At 39.8% G+C, this 19,573-nt stretch overlaps 2 protein-coding genes and 1 long non-coding RNA gene across 3 annotated transcripts; 2 read left to right on the top strand and 1 right to left on the bottom strand.

Annotated features, from left to right (window-relative positions):
• The first annotated feature begins 524 nt into the window (after positions 1-524).
• On the top strand, positions 525-4,114 carry rab5if (RAB5 interacting factor). The gene is made up of 4 exons (XM_077718591.1): positions 525-824; positions 1,941-2,044; positions 2,124-2,253; positions 2,773-4,114. The coding sequence occupies exons 1-4, from the start codon at positions 717-719 to the stop codon at positions 2,812-2,814; spliced, it is 384 nt and encodes a 127-aa protein (XP_077574717.1). The 5' UTR covers positions 525-716; the 3' UTR covers positions 2,815-4,114.
• Positions 4,115-4,370: 256 nt separating this feature from the next.
• dhx35 (DEAH-box helicase 35) lies at positions 4,371-11,287 on the bottom strand. The gene is made up of 21 exons (XM_077718580.1): positions 11,133-11,287; positions 10,759-10,886; positions 10,590-10,682; positions 10,286-10,363; positions 10,083-10,187; positions 9,935-9,996; positions 9,798-9,867; positions 9,637-9,696; positions 9,186-9,298; positions 9,017-9,113; positions 8,523-8,681; positions 8,096-8,306; positions 7,901-8,025; positions 7,233-7,287; positions 6,965-7,155; positions 6,818-6,895; positions 6,603-6,732; positions 6,425-6,506; positions 6,205-6,276; positions 5,956-6,067; positions 4,371-5,482 (listed from the first exon to the last, which is right to left on the bottom strand). The coding sequence occupies exons 1-21, from the start codon at positions 11,170-11,172 to the stop codon at positions 5,444-5,446; spliced, it is 2,100 nt and encodes a 699-aa protein (XP_077574706.1). The 5' UTR covers positions 11,173-11,287; the 3' UTR covers positions 4,371-5,443.
• LOC144197900 (uncharacterized) lies at positions 11,098-18,049 on the top strand. The gene is made up of 2 exons (XR_013326614.1): positions 11,098-11,459; positions 17,021-18,049. It is a non-coding gene; the product is annotated as an uncharacterized LOC144197900 (long non-coding RNA).
• Positions 18,050-19,573: the final 1,524 nt, after the last annotated feature.

Raw genomic sequence — 19,573 nt, 5'->3', positions numbered from 1 at the left:
AAATATACACAAATTCACATGTTGACTTGTCCATTTTCAACTGCGTCCCTTCTGCAGAACCACAGTGAGTTCCAACTTTAAACCATGTACTGATGATGAACCTTTTCCTTCAGAATTTAGATCCTGAAGTTCCACTACTTACTTCCACCACCAGATTAAACTTTTGCTATGATGTTCTAGTATATTTCTGGAACACTGTGCTACATTTACATCTGGTAGAAGAGTCTTGGTGTCATTAGAGTGTGAGTACAGATTTTATATTTGTATTGATTAAAGTATTAAAAACAACTGCAGAGAGTTGTATCTGAAGAAGTGAGACTTTACATGTAAATTAAAAAAAAGATAAGTATCCGTTCAATTACTACAAAGTGACGTGACACTAAACTGATTGTAATATTGGGAATCAGGATGTAGTTACAATAAATGTCCACTTAACGTCGCTGCATTTTCCACGAGCGCTTGTGGCAGCAAAAACGTGTGGACGTCGCAGTCTCTGATTGGCTATTGTTGACAGGGGTCAAACTGTTTTGCGCATGCTCAATGGGATCTCGAACGCTAGCGTCTGAAATCTGACAGATCAGCACACCGTCTTAACCCGCAATACGTTTTATACATTACGACAAGGATTCCGTTTAGTCGCTGTCGGATACTTACGTAGACTTTTAGTTGCTATACTTGGTTTTTCAACGCACGTGGTCTCAAAGAAAAGAAAAGAAATGACGAGCAGCCAAAAGCGGAAAGAAGAAAGTCATCTGATGAATGGGGGTGTAAAACAATCCACATGGAGCAAAGCGTTCAACAGTAATGCAGTTTGGGAGGAGAAGGTCAGCAACATTTAAATCATAAAAACAACACATCTGTTCTTTGCATCAAAATACGATCTGCGATCTGGTAAAATGATTCAACCACAGGGCAATCTAAAACTGTTCTGAATGTTCCAATGGCATACTTATTTTAGGATAATCGAAGCAATCGTTTTTTTTTAAATGTCACTTTGACATTTGCATGAACTTTTTCTTCTCCACTGACAAACAAACAAAAATCCTGAATTTCAATTCAGCAATATCCAAAATGAAATTCTACTGGGCAGAGTTCATCAATAAAGTAACAATTCTATTCAAAAAATTTACAAAGGTGATTTGTGAATGAACGCAGCCAAAAAACAACAACAACACATAACTTGAGATACTTGAACATAATTTAAAAACAATCAAACATTTTTAATAAAGTCAGCGACATCTAGTGACAAGCTAATTTAAATTCACATTTTAAGGATGAAAAAGCCTACATGATTTAGACGTCTATCATCGTCATTGGCACTGATAGAGTTAAGATTAACTGGTATGAAAATAAGTACTACTTTAATTAGTAAAAAAAATGGACAGTAGTTCAATCCAAAGCCATTCATTGCTACAATTATTTAGCATATTTTTACACACTGCTGCTCAACAATGTGCTGTTATTAAAATGGGGAAGGAATTATCTAAATGGCATCATCATCTTTGTACAGATATCCAAGAGTTCATCTTTAAATCCGCTCATTTTATAATATGTTAAGATTATATCTGACGTCTTGTTGGAATAACTTTTAGTAAACTTCATTTTTATGCAATGTTTATTCATGTTGCTACAATGCATATATTTCCGAATGATGGAATTTTACATAGACAAGAATGGTTAATGATTAAATGAAAAAAAAAAAAGCACTTGGTGAAAAATTTCCACCTATTTTTTGTATTATCTGAGAATATCTGTGTGAGTTGTGTGTCAAACCTAACTATACCAAGTCAAATGTAGGATTTACTGGAAAAGTATTATTCAATTACCACTACAATTTCCCCATAAATGTAATTAACATCATTTACTAATGGGAACATAATTAATTATGAGTCATGTTACCAATTGTAATCATCATCTTTTTTTTTTTTTTTATATTCCAGGACGAATTTCTGGATGTGATTTACTGGCTTCGGCAAATCATTGCAATAATCCTCGGAGTCATCTGGGGTGTCGCTCCTCTGAAAGGATTTCTGGGAATAGCCATGTAAGCCCAATTGTACTTTTGACTACAGCCCTGGGTCTTCAAATGATTCATTTTCTTTTCCTTTTTTTTCCTACGGTAGATTCTGCATCATCAACGCTGGTGTCCTATACGTATACTTCAGCAGTTTTCAACAAGTTGATGAAGAGGAGTACGGTGGAACGTGGGAGCTCACCAAAGAAGGCTTCATGACATCTTTTGCTCTCTTTCTGGTAAGGGAATATTTGATTATAAATTGTGGAAAAAAATGCATGCCACTCATGCTAAAGATAATAACGTCTGATTAGATTTTGAAAGGAGGACTATTTAGGGGACGGAGAAAAAAAAATCATATCTGGTACGAGTTTGAATAAGGGTATATATTATATGTTTGGTACCACATGGAGTTTAAGCTATTTACTATTGGGTAGTGAAAGCATTCTGACTAGTACTAGTCAAGGAGGCTATGTTGTAAACACTATTTATTTGTGATAAAAGGGAAAATATTGGTCTAAATTTTGAGGTACAAATACCAACACTAAACTTAGTTTAGATACTTTGTGCGTATCTCTTTGTGAGCTTATTAGATTCACATTGATTGTTTTATTTTTGTTTATCTTGACTTGGAACAAAAAAAAGAAGAAAAAATGCCATAATCCAGTGTTAAACAATCACTGTATAAAACAATCCTAGTGAAGATTTGATTGATAATTTGACTTGTGTTCAATTCTATGACTGTTTGTCCTTCCCAGGTGGTGTGGATAATCTTTTACACAGCTCTACACTTTGACTGAAAGAATTCTACTGGACACTTTATACAAACATTTGTGTCAAGAAACAGAAACCTCAAGTGTGCTGACCTGCCCACCAACAAACAGCATGACTCCTCAGTGCGCTGGAAAATGGGAATAGGTGTTTGAAGATGGACTAATTGAAATCACTTCTTTTTATTGCTGGGTTGCTTTGTACAGGTCTGATCCTTTACAATTGTCATTCTTCCTTTCCCCCAGAGTCATTGTCACCGTGTCTGACGTAACACTAAACGCAAAATTATAATGGATTTGATTTGAATTTGTAATGAATCAAATACTTGATAGAAAATTCATCATTTTATGCTGTTATTTTTGTCTACGTTTTCTATTGGAAAACACACGTATGGTCATCTGTGCTGATCTTGCATGATCCAGACAATACAGCTTATTTTCCACAGAATGGTTGAATGTGATTGATACTTTTAGTTTCTTAAGGGAGAAATCACACCAGTCAGATGCATTAATATTGAAAATAGTGGTCATTTGTCCTGCGAAGTGTGTCAAAAAGGTTTCAGGGCCAGTTTCAGAAAGGCTATAGTACTTCAAATACAAGCAAAACTCTTTCATCCTTTGAAGAAAACTTTCTTGTCTTCCTGCAAAGATATTCCCTGACCTTCCATTTTGTCATTGTACACGTCCTTAAAAACGAGAAGACAACCTAAAATTTAAAAAGAGTGGGTAAAAAATGACAAAGTCCAGTGTTTATTGCTTGCTCCATCCAGCACAAGATGTTAGTCTTTGTCCCTCCAGTTTAGGATTTTTTCTTTTTTTTTTTGACACACCCCGTATTGCGTTACTAATTTTTTTTGGCGATGATTTTTTTAAAAAAACGTTTTGTCTTAAAATTTTAGCAAAGAATGTGGATGCATATTAATATTTTTGTAACATGACCTACTCCAACATATTGTACAAGCCCACATTCAAAAATATTAGAGTATTTACCATGAATCACAAATTGTCAGTCTAAAAGAGGAAACTGTTCAAAGATGTAAGCTTGTTGGTATATTTAATTATGTCACTTCTCAAGGACAGTAGAATTAATTTAATGTAGCTACCACAGAAGGTTTGATTTTAATTCTGTTTAATGAACATGTCATGCCAGTCCCAATCAATTTACAGTACCAATATTTTCTAGAATGTGACTTTGCTCAGTATTATAGTTGAGAATTTTTCTTCTCACTTTTATTGCAAAGTTGTCATGATAATGTTAGCTTTGTGTTTTCTGATCAAATCTTTTTGGGAATCATTAAAGATGGGGTGAATTTAACCTCCATTTTGAAAAGATTGTGTGTCTCTTAATTTTTTTACAGAAAGGAACTGAAAAGCATTTACTGTCTATAATTGACCTGTATTTTTTTTCTAAGATGACTGAAATATAATTGTCAATATACTCATGGTTATATTATTTACAAAATTGTCACTTTTTTGCGTGGGGTTAAATAACTAAGACAACCAACAGTGACACCAAGCATCGATGACCTAAATATTGTCCATCTGCCCAACGGTAGTACAAAAGAATGAACACTTGCTGTGCATGATTCATGTCTTGAGATTTTATTGGAGAATGTCAAGAAATGGCAGGTAGCATTATTTATACCAGCAATGGTTCTATGTATACACAGCAGAGCATTTCACGTGCAACAGCTGATTTCCCATCTAACGTATGTTGTGCTTCTGTCATTAGATAAATGGACCCTAGGAGTAGTGGGACAAGAAATCATGCATACCTGTCTTAAAATTCAAAACTGGATGTCATGGCAAAATTTGTATCTTAGTTGAACTGGGAAAAATTAAATACAAAATACATTTTTAAGTGCACATGTAGTACTAACCTGTAATTTGTATTTAAACTATTACTAACTTTCATTGAACTAAACACCTGCATTGCTAATGTATGTGACCAATTTGAGCGGATTCTGACAGCTAACATAAAATGAAAAGGATCATAAATGCTATTCATTTTGCATCTGAAAGCATGTAAACGCCATTTTAAGTCACTTGTCCACAAACAGCACTGTTTGGTTTCCACAGATTTCCTGGTCAAATGCTTGTATATTTGGATGAATGAAATGAGTATAACACATTGATGAAGGGAGGTAACTGGCACTGAACGGCAAAAAGACAGAATAATCTCCGTTTTAGCACAAAAAAAGTCACAAGGGCCTTTTCACAGTGTCATCGCAGACCATTTTAAAGAATTAAAAATGAACTGCAAGTAATACTACAAGTAACATTTCTAAAGGCACCTAGGTTATGAGAGGGAACAGCAAATTTGATTTAAAAAAGTTTTAAACTGAGGCCTGTCTTCACATTTCAATGTTTTTCATAATTTGGTACCCAGCAATTAAAAAAATACAACTTCTGAAAAAATAATAAGAGCCTAGAACCAGGTATGACTGCAAGCATTCCCCGGAGCTGAGCCTTCTCTGACTATGTACAAGTATTATCTCTTCTCACATTCATCAGCAATAGCCCACACGCTGATCTAATAGAAAGGAGATCACCATCAAAAGGCAAGTGTTGACGAGTATGGTCACAGTTGAGCAATGTAGTCATGATTAATAAATAGGGGATATTTATTTACACGGGGAGGACTCAAGGAAGAAGAGACTTATATGATTCGGGATCGCTTGCTCCCAAGAGAATCATGCTGAAAGAGAAAAGTTGTTCTGTTAGTGTCTTCAGATGAACTCAATTCACTGATTTACAAACATTTCCACTTACACGATGAGTTACAGGCAAAGTAAAATTGTACTCATCCATGTTCTACCATTTTACAGTAATTCCTCAAATATCGCGGATAATGTAGACCACACATGGTCACGATAATCGAAAAACCGCAAAATAGGATCACTACTATTATTATCAAATTATGTTTAAGTGAAATGCTTCCATTCAATGATGACATTGCATCTGAGACAGCTAACTTCCATTAATAAAATCCAGGATCATGTTAGATTTCATCACTACACTATGGCTAAGTTCCAAAAACTGTCAAGTGGTTGCTATACCTAAAAGTGAAATATGTCAGAAAGGAACAGATGATTATGAACTTTTCACCAAAGTGGGATATAGTAACTATAAGGAAATGTTAATGAGTGTCGCCACACTTTTCTGACTTACTTTAGCCTGCTTGTAAAAGTGAGGGGCCAACTCAACCAGCCAGGAGGACTCCACTGCAGTCACGTCTCGCATGAAGTACTTGCTGGTCTGCAACACTTCATTGAAGACAACCCTATGGTAGGAAATAGTGGCCACAAAAACAGTATTGCATCTGTATATGTTGTATTTGACTGTATTCACACTAAACCTAACACAAGAAAAAGTAGTAAGAATGAACAGTAAAATCAATTGAACAAAAAATGTTCTAACCATTTGGGCGGCTTCTCTCCATACAAGACAGAATTTGGGTGGATGTGAAGTTCACGATCGTCCCGTAAAGTCCTGGCAGAGTAGAAAGAAAACAAATGTTATTTATTAATACAAAAACATGGTGTGGTAATGTGTCATGAGATATCATCAAGTGTGCCACTTATTGTCTCCCTGGGAAAAAACTGAAAGGCATTCATGAAACAACCCTCCCCAAACTTACCGATAGGAACCAGAGTGGTGAAAGCGTGCCGCATTGGCGAAAAAGCCAGCCACAATGCACCTTAAGATCACATCGGGATCACCTGGGAGGGAGCAAACAAGTTGTTAGTTGCAAGTGGTAAAAACCCACACTTCCAAATGCAGTTGACGACAGAGTAGTTCAAATGAAGTCGACGTACCTTCACTGGACGTCCACACCACCTTGAACTTGTTCATGAGACGCCGCAGCTGCTCCCGTACAGTCAGGGCACGCTGCAGACCTTTGTAATTGAGAAAATGCTGCTGACACCACTTGGAGCTCTTCTGATGCTGCAATTCCCAACACAGAAAAAATAGAGAAAAAACTCTTTTCAGTCACCCTTCTGTGTCAAAAAGACATGTCTGCTCACTGCACCTTTACGTAAGCTTCATACACATTCAGCATGGTGAGATGATCCCCTTCGGCAACAGCAAACTTCCTATGCTGGCGGGCCTGCACGGAGAGATTGTTGAAATGACTTTGGCTGTTATAAATAAAGCTTTTTATTCTTATTCTCCTCACCGCTGCTTTTTTCTGATTGGGGGGCACAACAAAGATGTTCTGAATCTGCATCATTGCCGCAATGGTGACAATTTCTTTAGAGCAGCCAAAGTTGCCAGACTCGAGAAGCATCTTAGCAAACATGGGGCTAAGTGGGAACTCCGCCATCCGCACCCCCAAGGGCTCCGTCAAACGTCCATAATTGTCCAGACCTGCAAAAGGGCAATGAAAGAACTCCAGATAGGGCCATTAAACAATATAGCATCCTCCTGCACTTTTTATTTCTTACCTCCGAGAGCGAAAAGAAGCTCTAGAGCCTGAACCATCGACTGAGCTGGAGGAGGCTGTGGGGAAGAAAAAAATAAAATAACATTAAAAATAAGGTTGCTTCAAACTCAATAGCTTTCAGGATAGGGGATATACATTGCCAAATATTCATTTTACGTAGGGGTTCTCATCAACTACTAATTAACATTTCAAACTGTATTTCACACGTGGAATCCCCCCCAAAAAATCTGTGCCTTGAAATGTGAATTTGAAGACAAGTATGAATACCTCAAAACATTTCCTTATAAAATTTTAAAAATATACAAAAACATGGAAAATGATAACACGAAAGATTAACAGCAACCAATTCATTCACTTTTTACTTTCAGTGTCATTCCATTGAGATTTGTTAAAAAGGTAACAAAATGTGGATTAAAAATGGCTAGAAATTTCAAAGTTTGCTGCCGCCATCTAGTGGTGAGTCAGAGGTGTACATGTAACTCAAATTCTTGCTCATCCACTAAAGAGAAAACTTAAATCATTCAAGTAACAACCCTTATTTTGAACAATTGAAATCAAGGCAATCATTACCAATGCATCATACTGGTCAGGATTTATATTTAGAGAAATGATTTATGTCCTATGTAGAGCATTGTGCCCTTTATTGTGTATGGGAAGCGAGCTACTCACCGAAAGGAAGCTGAACCGCAGCACATTGTCGATGCCTAAAGCTTTGAGCTGCAGGATGACCGGGGCCAAGTTAGTGCGCTGCATCTCTGGCACAGTAGAGGGGGGCAGTTTCTCAAAGTCCTCCTCTGGGAGGAAAAAAATGATTAAGTTACATAAATTCATCTTTCCTGATAAGACCCACTCACACACACACACCTGTGTAAAGTCTAAAGCATTTCCCAGGGCGGTTACGGCCGGCCCTCCCTGCCCTCTGGCTTGCCGATGCCTTGGAGATGGGTGTCACCACCAGTGACTCAATGCCAGTGTTGGGGTTATACGCACGGAGCTTTACGAAAGCACAATCGATGACGAAAACGATCCCATTGATGGTGATAGATGTTTCGGCTATGTTGGTGGCCACCACTACCTGAAAGACAATTTGATGTAAAATGCATTAATAATACACACCTTAAAATTGTATTTGTTTTTGGCCTATTTGCCAATCCTTTCGACGATAGAGCAGAAAACAGCAAAACACATTACTTTGCATTATGAAAACAGTAAGGACATGAATAATGTCAATCACTAAAAATTGCTCAAATGCAATGGTTACAAACAAGCGGTGGTTTTGAAGACTACTTACTTTGCGAACTGTGGCTGGCACCCGCTCAAAAACCTTCATCTGGTCAGCGTAAGGTAAACCGGAATACATTGGCAAAATCCGCAGGTGTTTCCTCATGCCTTGTCTTGACAAAGACCTGGCCTGGTCTTGTAAAAGGGACACCACCTTCTCCACTTCTTCCTGCAGGAACAGTGGTAAAGCCATCTGGAAATGTATACTATGTAATTCACATTTTGACAAACCAAATCATGGTGACAAAGTAGTGCATCGAGTTGCAGGTTTTATTTATTATCCAACCTGATTTGAAACTCAAAACACGCTTTCAAATCATAGCTTTCCATTGAAAAGAATGGAAATGCCGTCGATTCATTTCAGCGCTCCAAAATAAACTAGAAAATTGTCCATAAGACAATTGCTGCAGGTTAACAAAACCTTGGCTCACATTTGCAGTGGAAAAAGAATAATGAAAGCAGTAACTTGTAACTCAATGTGCCACGGTATCAGAAGCATCAAACCTGTCCAGTAAGGAATGCCAGCACATCCCCATTATCCTCTGCATCGTGTATCTTCATCACAGTCTCCACAGTCGCCTTCACGTAGTCTGGTACAGGACTGAAGACCAAGCACAGACACTTGAGAGCAAAGTCACATTTGAAGGTTTCACCGTGCGTGTTTTTTTTTTACCTAAGAGTGTAAAATATATCAACCGGGAAGGTGCGTCCCTCAACACTTAGGATGCCGCATGTGTCCCTGGTGGGATCTCCGGATTCATTCTGGTTGAAGAACTCGTGGAATTTCTATAGGGGGAAGAACAAATGAAGGCTATTATCAACAAAACTGTTTACTGGAATGGAAAGACCAAACTCATTCAGAAATTGATGCAAATCACAATGATAACTGGGAAATTTGCAATGGCAGCTCAGAATTAAACCCACAATTCACTCCAACCTCCGAGATGCCGTTTTGTGCATGATGTCCGTTTCAGTCTGACTAAATTATGTACACGAACAGTCCAGATTTATGTTAAAGACTGGCCTATTTTGCATTAGTCAATGCAATCAGATTTGACCGGACAATGACTTGCATTTCGTTTCCGCCACTTCAGCATATCACTTGATCTTAATGACAAAGTTACCTTGGCATCCAGAGTGGCAGAGGCCACAATCAGCCGCAGTTCCGGACGTTTCTTTTGAATCTGACAAAGAAGAAAAAGATGATTTGAGCAAAATGAATCCTCAAAAAAGTGCCTAGTAACCTTGTACGCAGTTTACAATATAGACCACGACTCTGCAATACCTTCTTTAGAAGCCCAATGGCTATATCAGTGTACAGGGTTCTCTCATGAGCTTCATCCAGCATCAACACACTGCAAGACAGCAAAGAAGAAAACTTTCAACCTGCTATTAAAACCACAATGTGATTTGTTCCTCTACCTGTATTTTTTGAGCAAAGGATCGGCCATCATTTCCCTTATTAAAATTCCATCTGTAAGGAACTGAAGAACAGTGACACAAAACAATGAACAATTGCATTATTTACATACTACTACTACTAAAATGTTCACCGTGTTTCAGGCAATACCTTGATCCTTGTAGCTTGAGGGTCAGAGCAGTCATCAAATCGAATAGTGTAGCCGACTTCATGTCCTAAGCGGGCACCTCTCTCTTCTGCAACACGACCGGCCACCTGGCATCAAGGAAAAGTGGTTGAAGCGCCTATGTCCTTGAGTGTTATACTGATTTTCCTTGAGTGAAAGGCACAAAAAAGGCTACTGCAGGACTCACTGAGATAGCAGCGACGCGTCGAGGCTGTGTCACGCCAATCACCTTCCCTTCTGCAGCCCAGCCGACCTCCAGGAGGTACTGGGGAGGCAGAAGGGCATCGAATTAAAACAGAAAGCTCCACGATGAGCCGAGCAGACTGACACAAGATTGTCAAAAGTACTAGCATCCCACGTTTAAGTACATCTTCAAAAGTCCAAACTGCGTACTCAGCCAGGAGGAAATGAAAACACATCTTTTGCACTTTTCAACCACCGATCGCTGTGTTGACAAATACCATGCTACTGCATGCATGCGCAAACCTTACCTGAGGGATCTGTGTGGTCTTCCCACAACCAGTTTCCCCAACTATGATGACAGTCTGATAGGTTTCCAGCAAGTAGAGGATGTTGTTTCTGTGCTGGAAAGACAGATTTCACCCAGTTAGACAGAGGCAGGTGAGGTCAGGTGTTAAGACTAGTGATACTAGTAGACACCTTGAAAACGGGTAGCTTCTGTCTTTGCTTCTCGATGGAAAGTGCAATGAATGGATTGTAGATGGCGGTGGATCCGCCGATCTCCGTGTTCAGATCACGTTCCTCGGAGATTGTGGGTGCGTCGGAGCCTGCACACACGGGATATGGACGGAACTCTACTTGTCATGCAATGTGCAATTCCAACAAACGCATCTAATTCGTTGCTGTACTTTGAGGACATGTTTGAAATTGAAAGGCGGCTACAGATATCGCGCATAATTTCAAATTGACGGCAAAGTCACACGAGATCCTACTATATTACCAACGTGTGTATATGTTGACGAATTTGTTATTAAAAACGATACACTGCACTGCGTTGATGTAAAAGAACTTACCGGGCTTCCAAAATTTCATCGTGGAGCGGGGACGCGCCATTTTGGATTTGACGTCATGCGTCACGATAAACGTGATTACGTCACATCCCCCAATCCTTTGCCTCCCAACTCTGCAGTTCTTCAAGGAAGAAAAAGCAATTGACCAAAATATAGTTACAATCCTTGCTGTGTATTTAAGGAAAACAGTAGGATGTATCTGTATTCAATGTTCCGTACAGCCTCACAGTTAAGGGCTTGATCCCAAGTGTGTGTGGTGTGCTCTGTGATGAAAATGATTGAATCTTCAATCAACGTGGCCCAAAAAAAAGCATCAACAGGTAATCAGAGGTAAATTAACATTAATTTTTAATGGCATTCAGAGGTGTCAATGATAAACATCATCCGTGACTTGGTGGGTGAATGTTGCTTGTTATATTTCCCTTTTCCCTCTTAAAAAAATCGTTAAAGTGCTTCCGTCAAAATTAAACAATGTTTAACCTGTTTTTAAAACCCTGATGGACGAAAAAGAATACTTGCGTGCTTTGCAATGATCCCGAGTTTGTACTTATTTTGAAAGGAAACAGCAATGGTAAGTGAAATCTTGTCATGGAAGAATCTATCTTGTATTGTATCCGTACATGTTTTGGCCGAATGTAGATTGGACAAAACCCGGTGCATACAATTGAAGGCCAAGCTCAGTATTCACTAATATTGTACCCCTGTTATGGAACATTAAAGGATAAAGCAGGAAATGTATTGAAATCTCTAGAAACTCTGCATAATTTTCAAACAATCCTATCTCTAAGATCTCTGAAGCACATTTTATATTTGGAAGCGATGCAATCAGTATCCTCGGACTCGCACAGGCCTCCGAGGGTGACAAATTGGAAGTGTCGCGGTCTAGTTTATAGCCCTGATCAGGTCAAAGGAAAAATATTGGAGGTCTGTGTGAAGAGACAGGCCCGCCTGGTGTAGATAAATGGACTGATCATTTCTTATTGAGAAACAATTCCTAAAAGGTAGTTTACTGTGTGACTGGGGAAGCGGTGAGCTGAGAGCACTGCTCCCTCCCTGACCCTTCCTCCACTGCCGGAATTAAATGGATAGAGAGAACGCGTGTTTCTGATGGCACTCCTCTGCCAGAGAGACACTCCATTTGTTATGAAGTAGGGGTTCTGATGAAGTGTAGAGAGCTCCTCTTTCTTTTTTCTTGCCCTCCCCCCCAGCCTTCCTTTTTCAGGCACTACAAGGCCGGCCTTCAGTCTGCTTCGCGTGAAATGGATGGAAGGAGCCGATTGAATTTTACACTCCCCTGGTCATGATTAATGTGTTTGGTGTGGAGTGTCTTGGCAGTTAATCGCCACTACCGCTAGCTGGTGCTCAAAGCTCTCTGTATTTGCAATAGCAGAACAGCGCAGAGGAATGAGTGGGCCGGGGGTTGTTCTCTCCTGGCTCACAACCCTTAGAACCTCTCTCTGCTGTTAATAGAAAATATCTGCACTTGCCCACTCACTACTTCACGGTCAGCTTCTCTCCATGCGCTCTATCTAGTACTACTTTAACTTGTCAGGGTGGGCTGTAAATGTCAGATTACCACTTAACCCATTGTTAAAGGGTGAGGGGTTTAATAAAAAGTAGTATCTGGTCGTGTTAGCCAATTTCTTAATACATTCTCACTCATATTTTACTCTTATTTTACACTTCATGCCACATATACATTCCGAAAATCAGTGTTTCCCAAACTTTATCTGCCCTGACATTTGACCCGTGCCAAAAAGAGTCAGCCTGCCTTTGCACCCGCTGCCCTCCCCAAGATCCGTTCAATAAACTTTGCATTATTAGTAGTTCCATTCTCTCTTATTCTCTTTAGGGTCCACCTTCATCGCAAAGAGCAATGTGGGTCTGCACTGGCCCAACGGACTGTCCAACCCACATTTACATAGGTTTTAACGTAGGACCAGAACTGGCTCATGGTCCCGAGTCAACACTCAGCACACACTGTTAGTTCTTGGCCTAGCCCATGCCACAAACATTGTCCTTGCCAGTCCTTTGCCAGCATTAAGAGTCTGAAGTTTTAATGACATTGTTGTTGTGTTATTAGGATATCAGGCTAAAATTTAAATTGGCTGACAGTTTCCCCTTGCAAATTGGAAAACCGTGTCTGCATCTAGGTCTCAGTTTGTAGCAATTCAGATGTCTTCCAAGTGTCTGGTGATAAGGTGACGCATATTTAATGGCATTAATGGCCAGGAGGAAGAGACTGGATTTACACAAGTACCTTAGATGAGAGATCAATAAAGAGGTAACTGAGTGGATAAGCCAGACTAAGCAGGAAAGGGGGAGGTTTAATTTTGCATCAATAATGTAGTCTGAGAAAGAGTAAGAGAGTAGATAACGAGAATGCAGTCAAGTGAAAATATCTTCTTATTTCTTAGTGTTTCTCAAATACTCATTGGGATGCATTTCCCTTTAAAATTTCTATAACATACTGGCACTGAAACCTGTTGGCTAGAGTATACTACTACTTGCAGTGGAGATTTATGTTCCATTGATAAGCAACAGTCTTTTCTTTCTTTTTTAGATTTAAAAAAATTTGCAATTGGATGCCATTTTAATCCATTATAAACCCTGCCTAATGAACTCAATTCAAAACCAAAATTTTCTCCAACCCGTACTCAAATTGCATTGTTTACGGAGTTCGACAAATGCTTATATATGTGTGCATATATTATTCAATTTTCTAAAGTGTAAAACTACTGAATCTGAAAGCATGAAGACTAAAATGAATGAAATTCCTTCTCCGGCCTTGTGTGTCTGTCTTGTACTACAGTAGTCAAAAGGTAGAATGCAGTTCAGTGTTTAACTTAACATGGATCCATGAGGGGTTGGGGGTGAGATGTTGATGGAGGTAACCGGAGATAAAAACAATGGAAGAGTGACGAATGAAGGGATGGCTGAATGAGAGAGAAATCGATATGAAATCAGTGTTTGGGGAGGGCCTGTCGTTTATCAGGTGACTCGGTTAAACAGTGTTAAGGCACTAAAAGTGAGAAAAATATGGGCTCTCCCTGTACTGGTATTGATCATGAAGAAATGGGGTGGCAGAAGGCCAAAGCCACTAATAAAATGAGACATATCTGAGTAGGAATCCGTCAGGGATCGATGAGCTCGTTGATCAAGGCAACATCTTCACCGGAATTGAAGTTTGTTCTGTGGCCCTGTAACAGTGTAACCCTTAGCAAACTTGGTAAAAGCAAGAACTGGCATGAATTAGAGCACAAGGACTTGACTTTAAAACTGGACCGAACTTTAACCATGCTAAGAAAAAGCAGAAAAATATTGTTAAAAGAATTCCGAGACTTTTTGTATGTCAAAATGTGTTGAAATTAGTACCCAAAAAATGCAAGCATTTTCATATATTTTTACAATTACATTTTGATTATGCCTCAAAGAATAACATTTAAAAATATGAATTTGTATGTGTCTCTGTCAAAAATGTTGCCGATCTTGTCTCTGGGATTATTATCTCAATCTTCTGATTCTATCCGTACAGATGCCCACATAAAACTTTTAATTTTTTTTTTACTGACAATGGCAAAACACTTTTTCTGTGTTTTCCCAGTCAGTTTCCTGACTAGCATACAGTAAAGAAATACTGTAACAGGGGGGAAAAATCCCTGCCAGTTTTCTTTCCTGTTCTCATTTATTCATTATCACATCATGTGGCATAACAACGATTCTTTGTAAACGGAGTTACTAATGGCAAAAGGGGCATCTTGACCACTATTTTGTAATCACTATATCTTTCATCATCCCTTGCAAAACACCGCAAAAACACGCCAATTGAGTCATTTCCATTAGCCCGCTGCTGTTGTTCCTGGATGCCTTTGGTCGCTGCTGTGCATTCAATCCATCAGCAATTTGATGTGTGGATAGTTACAGTATTCAGAGGTTTGACAGCCAGTTTCCCGTGTCAAGTAAGAATGCCATAACTGGCAAGTGTTGTTTGTTAGCAATGACACTGCATAGTGGACAGAAGGATTTAATGATGGATTGATTAAACAAATGTGGGGAAACCCGGTTTAGGTTCATGGTAGGGAGGCTGCTTACAATTTGGACCTATTGCAAAAAGTAGTAATTGGGGATTTATCACAAAATGACAGCAATCAGTATTGGGGCTTGTGTTTTTTCCCCCCTACCTTTTCGAGGTTTAGCCCAAGACGTAAGGGTTCGAGTTGGGCTCAAACTTCAGATGAGGTGGAAATAAACAAGTAGTTACGCAGGCCAAGAGGATTGCACAGGGTAACGGAAAGTTCCGTTGAACCTACCTGCTACTCCGACCTACACCTCTGTCTCATTGAGCCCGAGTTGTTGCCCAATGGTTGGTATGGAAACTGGGCCTTATTTAGTGTCTGAACCCCGTCCTTGTTCATGGCTGGTGATTTGTCCTTGTCTAATTATGGCGGTTGGCTGCTGCCTGTGTACACATGACTAATGGAGGGGCTAGGGACAGGGAGGGGCGAGGTGGGGTGCTGGAAGGTGGGGGTGGTGTGAGAAGGAATCACTGGACGAGCAGACCAGTCACTACTGATTTGTAGAGCAGGCACTCTGTCACTGCTCTGGGCCCATTTGTCTTCAAGAGGAGATGGGAGGAAGAGGAGTGGAGATGGAGGGGACAGTGCTGGTGTTTGGGGTGGGGGTTCCGGGGCACAAAATGCTTCACAATGACTCCTGTTTTCTAGCCCTTTCATCTTTGGCCACAACAACGTGCACGGTTACAAGCAACAGGATGCGATGTGATTCTCGTCGTGTGGTGCAAGAAGGCTAATGTCTGAACCCTAATACTCAAATTTCTCTTAAGAATAAGTTATTGCAATTGTTTTTGGTGAACTTCTCATTTCTGTTGACCAGTGCTTCAAATTTGCCAAGAAAGAGCAAAAAAACTACAAAATCTTCTCATTTTCAGGCCGAACATGCTCTTTCTCCAGAGCATTTTAAGTAAACAAACACCCGATTTTTCATCTTTGTCCAGTGAGTGCAAGTGTTGATTGAGGAGTCTGGAAAGACGGAGGGAAAAAAAAGGCCCAACTCTAGTCTTGAGGTGGGTAAGCCATGATTCATTCGACCATCTCTTAGGTAGGGGAATTTTGGAAGAATTGTTGAAAGGCGCCCGTGGAGCCTCTCCATGACCTTCCCTGCTCCTAACCTTCCCTGAACGCTCTTTGGCAGCTCTGGTCCTAAATCACTGCCTGTCATTGCCTTGGCAGAACAATGGTACAGACTCTTCTGCGCCATCCCAGGCTCCAGGCGAGTGGACACAGTTTCCTCCATCGTTAGTGTTCTCATTCCTTCCACGGTCCTTCCTGGCCCCTGAATCCCAAAAGAGGTTCAGGGTTAAGATCAACTCAATGGTCTGGTGAGTTTTAGGTTTTTTCAGCAGCAGTTTTGTTGCAAAGTGGTTTTACGTAGATATCCAATCCTAATGGAAGGAATACAATTATATCGTTGGAGTGCAGTTGCAAAATTTCTATCGAGAAGCGCTAGCGGCCAAAACTGTTATGCTAATTATTTTAGAGGTTTAAGTACAATTACTATCAATGTTCTTGAATTGGACATCTGCGAATAAGTGTACATATGTGGCTAAAACCTTTACTCGCTTAAATACACTGGCCGCCATTTACGAGGGTAGATGGCCATTATTCCACTTGAAATGAGAGTGCTGGCTGAGATTATTTATTGTAAGCTACTCCTTGTTCAAAGAGATTTGACATCTGTTGCTGTCAATGGCTCTACAACATGATTATTTATCCCAAGTCTGCCCTGATCAAATTGATTGGACCCCTATTGGCGTTAAAGGCAAAAAGTAAAACAATTCTTTGTTTTCTTTTTGTCTTCCTTTTCCCTTTTAGAGCCAACATCCCGAGGTCAATCTATCAAATCTCCTAACCAAGGGTCGATCAATACGTCAGCTGCCCAACACTCTCCTCAGTAGTTATGATGATGTCCATGGTGCCGGGCCACCCTCAGTTGCTGTTACAGCCGCTGCAGTATGTTGAGCAGGGGATCGAAACCAGCCTGTCAGAAGACCCGACGAACAACATGAATCACTTTTGCTGGTGCGCCGCTCTAGCCGTCACAAACTTAAAAACTCTGAGACCCTAAATTACTATGCCAGTATTATTGGACAAAACCATTACATATAGGATTTAGAATTTGCAGACAGATGGTTTGAAAAGTTTTATCTCTGTCTTATTTGTGTCTTCTCTTATACTACAAAAATAGCGTTGAATTCAACTACATACCCAGACCTGTACAGTATTTAAAAGTACACAATTCATCATGCAATTAAGTGAAAGTCAGTATTTGACCCATTAGCTCCTGGAATATGATCCAGACAGCACACTGCTTTTGGAACTGTTAGCTTTGTGTGAACCCAGTTCATTGAGCTTGAATGGGTTCCGATTACCCATCTAACCTGATTGAGGCTCTTTAGCCACAGCTATCAGATGTCTTAGACAAACAATCTGCACACTAATAGCACCACGCCGTGTGTATTTGGTCTGTCAGGGTGTTGCTTCTCACTGTTATGACGTGTTAAAATGGTTTGTGTATGTGTGTGTTTATGTGAACAGCTCCTGTGTTAGTGTGTGTGTGTGTAAATAATTTTTCTAGTTTACAGGATGCAATTTCTCCTTAATATGCCCATCCTAATGTAATTTGGCGTCTGTGTACTGAGCTTGACTGGTGTATGTTTCTGCTGACTGGTTCGCTTTCGTGTGGCTGTGCATGAGTGGCTCACTGGGTGAATATTATGCATCCTTTTCAGCATTTAAACGATTATGTGCATGGCGGCTTCTGAGGCATTAGGCAAACTAGGAAATATGGCTTTGATTAAAATGTCTTTCTAATTTTTGAATAAAAGCCGTCATTGAATAATAGTGCTTCAGTTTATTCTCTTTGTTAAATTTTACCATTACATGTTCAGTTGTCTTGGCCTAGTAAGAATTAATTTAGACCTTATACAACATTTCCGTAATGTGTCGCCTCTAAAATACAGTGGAAGTATCAATGGCTTTGTATCTTTTTTATGGCCTTGAGGTCTAAGGAAAAGTGTATAGTCAGGCCACAAAGGAAGATAGGTGAGAGTCCAGATCAAGTCCTCAACTTTTGACTTGTTTTCTTGTAGGAGCACTCTTGTGTTAAACTTTTCAGCCCTCTATTGCTGACAAAGAGCAACAAAGGGACGGCAGGTTTGTGTGTCTTCTGTGCTTGATGAGGAGCGAGTGGGCCGAGACTGAATGAGAACAGATGGAAATGTGCTCTTTAATTAACCCTGAGAATCACAGGGCTGAAAACAGGCCTCAGTCCGTGAATAACATCCAGCACATTCAGGGTTTGTATAAGGTGCTACGCTAGTGTGTGTGTGTGTGTGTGTGTTCATGCTGTGGACTAGCCAGAGCATCGACCCGTCCCCGGCCCCCCTTCCCCAGAGCGCAGCGTTTTATTTCTCATTAGCGGGCAGCAAACTGCTGGGGGATGAAATTTGCTAACAGGAATTAAAAGTGCATTAACACATCTGAGAGATTCATTTCTGATAATAGTTTTATTAGTACTCTGACCTTTCAGTTCATTAGAGGACTGCAGGAGGGTGTAGAAGGGAACCGAACAAGACCTTTTGAAAGCAACCCAACTTTAAAAACAACAAAGGTTATCACTTACAACTTTTCTCACCTTGCAATATAGTAGTAACATTCTAAATTGAACAAACTATTCTTCTTCCCTTCTTTTAACAAAATAAATAAATACAATTTATGTTCAACTTTCTGATCATCCAGAAAGTATTTTTCTAAAATGTTCTTCTATCTCTCTCTTCCTTCTTAATTACCAGGATTTATAACGCATTGTTTTTCAGGGCCGTTAGCGCTTGAGTGTATCACTTATCCAGGCAGTTAATTGTTTATGAACTGTGCCGTCCCTATTTCAAAACAAGGTGAGGTATCCAGGAAGGAGTAAGTGTGACACAATTGGCACAGGCAAGGAAACGGGGTGTGAGAAACGGCAAATGTTTTTGAGATAAGGTCACCGTCCGCATATAAGAGTTGCTCATTGCGTCCTATGGCACGATTGATCCAAAGTTTGTCTTTACACTGAAGGGGAGGCCATCCCAAAGAGAATTAATGTTGTTTTCCTTGTGTTTTATTGGCAAGCAAGTGAGGCAAGTTACAACACAATTTGCTCTCGCTTGTTCCCTATAATTAGCACTGTACAGAAATGAAATCACATTGACGAGAAGGTCAATAATCCTGATCTATTGTGAAATTAATCCTGCTATCGACACAACAAGCAAACAATACAATTAAGAGAACAATAGGAAAGAGATAGCTTACAAAAAAGAAAGAAGTTCAGAGAAAAAGCACGTTTTTTTCTTTTTAATCTCCTGGGCTCACTATGCAGAAATCCTA

This window comes from Stigmatopora nigra, chromosome 1 (assembly GCF_051989575.1).
Source record: "Stigmatopora nigra isolate UIUO_SnigA chromosome 1, RoL_Snig_1.1, whole genome shotgun sequence".
NCBI classification, from domain to species: Eukaryota; Metazoa; Chordata; class Actinopteri; order Syngnathiformes; family Syngnathidae; genus Stigmatopora; species Stigmatopora nigra.
The sequence above is the reverse complement of the archived record's forward strand: the minus strand, read 5'-3'. Positions and strand labels throughout refer to the sequence as shown.

What these genes read in the sequence shown, in the direction of transcription:
- dhx35 (XM_077718580.1), bottom strand. Translation starts at nt 11,172, where the DNA reads ATGGCGCGTCCCCGCTCCACGATGAAATTTTGGAAGCCCG. An exon ending in TGGCATTCCTTACTGGACAG is followed by an intron (nt 8,682 to 9,016) that starts GTTTGATGCTTC and finishes CTGTTCCTGCAG; the next exon opens with GAAGAAGTGGAGAAGGTGGT. An exon ending in CCAATCAGAAAAAAGCAGCG is followed by an intron (nt 6,896 to 6,964) that starts GTGAGGAGAATA and finishes CTCTCCGTGCAG; the next exon opens with GCCCGCCAGCATAGGAAGTT.
- rab5if (XM_077718591.1), top strand. Translation starts at nt 717, where the DNA reads ATGACGAGCAGCCAAAAGCGGAAAGAAGAAAGTCATCTGATGAATGGG. An exon ending in ATGCAGTTTGGGAGGAGAAG is followed by an intron (nt 825 to 1,940) that starts GTCAGCAACATT and finishes TTTATATTCCAG; the next exon opens with GACGAATTTCTGGATGTGAT. An exon ending in GGATTTCTGGGAATAGCCAT is followed by an intron (nt 2,045 to 2,123) that starts GTAAGCCCAATT and finishes TTCCTACGGTAG; the next exon opens with ATTCTGCATCATCAACGCTG.